Source organism: Salvelinus sp. IW2-2015, unplaced genomic scaffold, assembly GCF_002910315.2.
Source record: "Salvelinus sp. IW2-2015 unplaced genomic scaffold, ASM291031v2 Un_scaffold1856, whole genome shotgun sequence".
NCBI lineage: Eukaryota > Metazoa > Chordata > Actinopteri > Salmoniformes > Salmonidae > Salvelinus > Salvelinus sp. IW2-2015.
In genome coordinates this window covers 377,736-384,189 of record NW_019943221.1, presented here as the reverse complement: position 1 = coordinate 384,189, position 6,454 = coordinate 377,736, and the positions used below count along the sequence as shown (strand labels likewise).

The 6,454-nt window shown below is 43.0% G+C and overlaps 1 protein-coding gene across 1 annotated transcript in view; it reads right to left on the bottom strand.

Moving 5' to 3' along the window:
• LOC112072215 (somatostatin receptor type 5-like) overlaps window positions 1-5,849 on the bottom strand; it is a 7,797-nt gene extending 1,948 nt beyond the window's left edge. The window contains 9 exon segments of the mRNA XM_070439698.1: window positions 3,622-4,071; window positions 5,153-5,226; window positions 5,229-5,258; window positions 5,261-5,365; window positions 5,368-5,427; window positions 5,430-5,535; window positions 5,537-5,691; window positions 5,694-5,732; window positions 5,735-5,849. Coding sequence (XP_070295799.1) covers window positions 3,622-4,071; window positions 5,153-5,226; window positions 5,229-5,258; window positions 5,261-5,365; window positions 5,368-5,427; window positions 5,430-5,535; window positions 5,537-5,691; window positions 5,694-5,732; window positions 5,735-5,849 — 1,134 coding nt within the window.
• Between the last annotated feature and the right edge of the window lie 605 nt (window positions 5,850-6,454).

Genomic DNA, 6,454 nt, shown 5'->3' with positions numbered 1-6,454 from the left:
GAATTGTGCAAAATTTGACAATGATAATAAGAGTCTGGTAGCAGCAGTTGTGATGTGTGTGTAGCACATGAATGTGTGTGATTGTGTGTGTGTGTGTGTGTGTGTGTGTGTGTGTGTGTGTGTGTGTGTGTGTGTGTGTGTGTGTGTGTGTGTGTGTGTGTGTGTGTGTGTGTGTGTGTGTGTGTGTGTGTGTGTGTGTGTGTGTGTGTGTGTGTGTGTGTGTGTGTGTGTGTGTGTGTGTTTGTGTGTGTGTGTGTTGTGTGGACTCTTTTCTCTGTATACATCAATGATGTCGCTCTTGCTGCTGGTGATTCTCTGATCCACCTCTAGGCAGACGACACCATTCTGTATATTTCTGGGCCTTCTTTGGACACTGTGCTAACTAACCTCCAGACGACCTTCAATGCCATACAACTCTCCTTCCGTTGCCTCCAACTGCTCTTAAATGTAAGTAAAACTAAATGCATGCTCTTCAACCGATCGCTGCCCACACCTGCCCGCCCGTCCAGCATCACTACTCTGGACGGTTCTGGTATGTGGACAACTACAAACACCTAGGTGTCTGGTTAGACTGTAACCTCTCCTTCCAGACTCATATTAAACATCTCCAATCCAAAATTTAATCTAGAATTGGCTTCCTATTTCGCAAAAAAAGCATCCTTCACTCATGATGCCAAACATACCCTCGTGAAACTGACTATCCTACCGATCCTTGACTTCGGCGATGTCATTTACAAAATAGCCTCCAACACTCTACTCAGCAAATTGGATGCAGTCTATCACAGTACCATCCGTTTTGTCACCAAGGCCCCATATACTACCCACCAGTGCGACCTGTATGCTCTCATTGGCTAGCCCTCGCCTCATATTCGCCGCCAAACCCACTGGCTCCAGGTCCTCTATAAGTCTCTGCTAGGTAAAGCCCCGCCTTATCGCAGCTCACTGGTCACCATAGCAGCACCCACCTGTAGCACGCACTCCAGCAGGTATATTTCAGTGGTCACCCCCAAAGCCAATTCCTCCTTCGGCTGCCTTTCCTTCCAATTCTCTGTTGCCAATGACTGGAACGAACTGCAAAAATCACTGAAGCTGGAGACTCATATCTCCCTCACTAACTTTAAGCACCAGCTGTCAGAGCAGCTCACAGATCACTGCACATAGACCATCTGTAACTAGCCCATCCAACTACATCATCCCCATACTGTTATATATTTTATTTATTTTGCTCCTTTGCACCCCAGTATCTCTAGTTGCACACTCATCTTCTGCACATCTATCACTCCAGTGTTTAATTGCTATGTTGTAATTACTTCGCCACTATGGCCTATTTATTGCCTTACCTCCCTTAACCTACCTCATTTGCACACACGGTATATAGACTTTTTCTATTGTATAATTGACTGTATGTTTGCTTATTCCATGTGCAACTCTGTGTTGTTGTTTGTTGTCTGCTTTGCTTTATCTTGGCCAGGTCACAGTTGTAAATGAGAACTTGTTCTCAACTAGCCTACCTGGTTAAATAAAGGTTAAATAAATAAATAAATAAAATAAAATATATATAATTGTAATGGTTTAGCAGATAAAAAAAAGAAGATCAGTCTTTACATGGCTAAAAGAAAAGGAATATAACATATACTGTTTACAGGAAACTCACTCTACATCCTTAGATGAAGTTGTGTGGAAAAAGGAATGGGGTGGTGAAATACTTTTCTGTCATGGACAAAGGAACTCAAAAGGTGTGATGATATAAATTAACAGAAATGTTGATCTAAATGTGCAAATAGTCAGGAATGATTGACAAGGAAGGTGGATCCTTTTTGAAAATCTCAATGGACCTAAAGGTAATCACTCTACAAACTATCATCACCGTGCTCCTAAGGAAATCACACATATTATGGACGCATTAGAAATAGTGGATATTTGGAGATGAAAAAAAACCCGACCTAGTGAGATATACATGGAGGAGACTTAATCAAGCTAGTCGTCTTGACTACTTTCTTGTCTCTTTCTCTCTGCAAAAAAGTTTTAGGAATAGGAAACAGAATGTGATCGGATCATCATCTAATTGGCATTCACATAACTCTTATATATTTTCCACGTGGACAGGGATATTGGAAATTTAATCAAAGTTTACGGGAGGACAACTTATTTTTAACTAAGACAAAATCATTTATAACAGAATTTTTCCAGTATAGTATAGGTTCAGCAAATCCCCTTATTGTTTGGGATACCTTTTAATGTACCTTCAGGGGTCATTCAATTCAATATTCATCAATAATAAAAAGCAGTTTCTGGCTAAAGAGACAAGACTAACAAAGGAAATACATGAACTAATAGTACAGATAGATATTAATAAAAATGATACTACAGAGATACAACATAAGTAATAGGAAAACAAAAAGAACTTGAGGAACTTATTCAAGAACGATCTAATGTAATCTATTACAAATATAAAGCAAACTGGATGGAATATGGAGAAAAATGCACAAAATTCTTCCTGAATCTCCAATACAGGAACACTAACAAAAACTATTTGCAGAAACTCGTTACTGAAGACGGAGTCATCTATGATTCTCCGAATGGTCTATGATTCTCCGAAAGAGGAAGCTAATTATTTTAGGCAGATGTTCTCTTTTCCGTCTCATCCTCTCCCACTGAATGAAGATTACAGTAAGGAATTCTTTCCAAATAATAGAAAAAATTGAAAATTAACAAATGTACAGAAAGATCAGTGCGAAGGCCAAATTACAGAGGAAGAACTTTTTGATGCTATTAAATCCTTTCAGTCTGAAAAAACCCCAGGGCTTGATGGCATACCGGTAGAGGTATATCAAGCCTTTTTTTAAATACTAAAAGTGCCATTGTTAGATTGTTTTAACTACTCCTATAGAAATGGTAGTCTGTCAGGCACTCAACAGGAAGGTCTGATTTCTCTATTATTAAAACAAGAGCCAGATGGCAAATATAAAGACCCAGTCTATCTAAAAAAAACTGGTGGCCCCTTACACTTCAATGTTGTGATGCATAAATACTAGCGAAATGCATAGCACTCAGAACTTTTAAAAAATGAAATACGCTGGAGGCATCAACCGTARAGGAGAAATCAGTGGTACCCATTTACAGTACTAGTGGATGTAACTAACTATCAGCACACAGTACACTGGATCCCCTCAGCGTCAAAGCTTCTGATCAGGAGGGTTTACTATGTTAGGCTTCCAGAGTGATTTTTCAGCTCCTCTCACCCTCTATGCTGTAAAGCAGTTGTGGGCCAAGGAGAAGGGTAAACGCCCTGTGTAGTAAGTGCTTATTAATCTATTCTACTTCTTAAGATGCTYTGCAGGTGAAAAAACGATCAAGTACTATCATTTAGATAAATATAAATTACATATAAATTGGCTGTGAATCTAGTTATATTGTATGCTGCGGTTGACTACCAATGAATGAAACTGACAGCCTTCAAGAWTATCTTTGGCAGACTGACCAAAATAATTGATACCTGACAGCYATTCACAGTTCTTGGGTAGAATATTGACCCATAGAATTAGTAGTCCACCCATCACAGAACGTTCACTTTATTGCGAATGTCCGTTCTAGTCGTTTTATTTCTATAGATTTACCTACTTGGTTGTTCTGCATGTGTCCATTGTTGAAGTCCATGATCCGGGGGGTGAAGAGCGGGTCATGCTGCTGCGTCGTCTCCACCCTCTCCAGCCTAGGGGATATGGGACGTCCCCCTCCACTCCCCATGTCTCCTCCGTCCCCCACCCCAACCCCGTTCGCCTTGTGGAGACACAGGACCTTCCTGAAGCTCTGCTTGAAGTTGTCAGACAGGAAGCCGTAGAGGAGCGGGTTGGCACAGGAGTTGACGTAGGTCATGATGACCAGGAAGAAGTAGACGCCGGCGGTGACACTGTTCTCTGGTATGATGAAGACGAGGTTGACTATGTTGGTGGTGAAGAAGGGCAGCCAGCAGATGACGAAGACCACCACGATGATGACCACCATGCGGGTGACTTTGCGTTCGGAGCGGCGTCGCCTGGTCAGGCCCGCCCTGGCMCCGGCAGACTTCACCTGTAATGAATGGGAGGTTTTGGTCTGTGACTTTGTGAAGGAATACCTTTGGACATGGACACCTTTGACGATCACTATATTGAGAGGTTTTATAGTGGTTTGGAGAGGTTTTAGGCCCAGGCCAGGGTCTAAGGCACTGGTCCATTGGGTTTGGAAATAGAAACAAACCTAAGAACCATTAGAATTCAGTTTGGGACAGTGAGAAGAAAGGGATAAGACCTAAATGAGAATGGCCTCAAACAAATGGATTGGGGCCCTCAAACAAATCGAATGGGGCCTCAAACAAATGGAATGGGGCCTCAAACAAATGGAATGGGCCCAAACAAATGGAATGGGGTCCCAACAAATGGAATGGATCTTCAAACAAATGGAGGAATGGGGATCTCAAACAAATGGAATGGGGCTCAAACAAATGGAATGGGGCCTCAAACAAATGGAATGGGTCAAACAATGGAATGGGGCCACTGAGGGCACTCAAACAAATGGAATGGGTCTCCAAACAAATGAGAATGGTCCAACAAATGGACTGGATCCTCAAACAAATGGAATTGGGGTCTCAAAACAAATGGAATGGTCTCAAACAAATGAATGGGTCTAAACAATGGAATGGGCCTCAAAAAATGGAATCTCAAACAAATGGAATGGGATCTCAAACAATGGACTGGGGTCTCAAACAAATGGAATGGGGCTCTCAAACAAATGAATGGGCCTCAAACAAAAGAATGGGTCTCAAACAAATGAGAATGGGGTCTCAAATAAGAGGGCTCAACAAATGGATGGATCTCAAACAAATGATGAAGGGTCGCCAAACAAATGGAATGGGGTCTCAAACAAATGGAATGAGGTCTCAAACAAAAGGATAGGGCCAACAAATGGAATGGTTCAAACAAATGGAATGGTCTCAAACAAATGGAATGGGTCTCAAACAAATGGATGGGGTCTCAAACAAATGGAAGATAGGTCAAACAAATGGAATGGGGTCTCAAACAAATGGAATGAGGTCTCAAACAAATGGAAGGGGCCTTAAACATGCAAACAATGAACAACATAAGACATAAGAGGATGTGGGTTATAGTACAACCCAACTATACCTTGATGATGAGAGCAGGTAGCAGAGGCAGATGATCAGCAGGGGGCCGAAGAAGCCCAAGATGCCGTGTAGAGGATGAAGACCGTTGACCACAGCTCCTGGGATCAGGCCAGCTCATGTTGCACGAGTTGAAGCGGTCCTGAACATCTGAGTAGATGGTAACCGGCAGCACCACCACGAACGACACCACCCACACCAGCCCGTGATGATCTTAGCCACCTTCGGCTGCCGCCACTTGACGCTCCGAATGGGGTGCACCACGGCCAGTAGCGGTCAATGCTCATCACGGTCAAGCAGAAGGTGCTGGTGAACTGATTGATGGAGTCTACCGTCATGACCACGCGGCACAGAAACTGCCCGAACGGCCAATAAGAAGAGCACGTTCTGGGTGGTCAGGAAGGGAAGTCCTAAGATGTACAATTCATCTGCCAGAGCTAAGTTCAGAAGGTACATGTTGGTGACAGTCTTCATCTTGGCATAGCGCAGGACCACGTAGATGGCCAGCGTGTTTCCCAGGAGGCCCACCATGATACAGTCATAGAGATTACTGCGGTGATAACGGTGCTGCTGTCTGGAAGGGAGCGCTCTCGCCGGACTCGTTCATGAAGAGGTTGGTGACTGTGGAGTAGCCCTGGAGGAGGAGGAGAGGTTGAAACCCCAGGGATGAGGTGCAGTCTTGGGGATTCATAGCGGGGAGGTGGGGTGGGTGTGGAGGTCAGGGAGATGAATCAGGAAATGGCCATAGTGAAAATAAAAATAGAACTGTCAGTTATTGAGGATGGAAAATAGACTTCTAGTAGCCTAAAGTAATGGACAATTTGAAAGAACAGAATAGATGAAGAATATAGAATAAATTAGAATATATTTGAACATCATTATTCATTCTGACATTTGTCTATGAAAACCATCTTATGGATGAGGGTTGAGTGATGTTTCAACGTTTTTGTTAGTAAGGTGTTATTTTCACCTTTTCCACTATACTGCTTCACCACTCCACTGTTTCACCCAAACAGCACATGGACATTCTTTGGGCAGGGGCCCATATTGACACTGTTCACTGTGTACTTCATTCGAAAAACAGCACATTTCCATGGACTACCTCAGGCAGGCATACATCCATGCACTTCTTCCACGTATTCCCCATGCCACTTTACTACAAAGCAATCACCCTGCCACTGACTTGGTAATAGCTGAAGGATGGGGCTGGAGAAATGTAACCACTCTGAAGTTCATGGATGCGAGGAGCTGACATCCAATTGCATTGTTTACAAACAAAGGGGTAAAACATGGTTA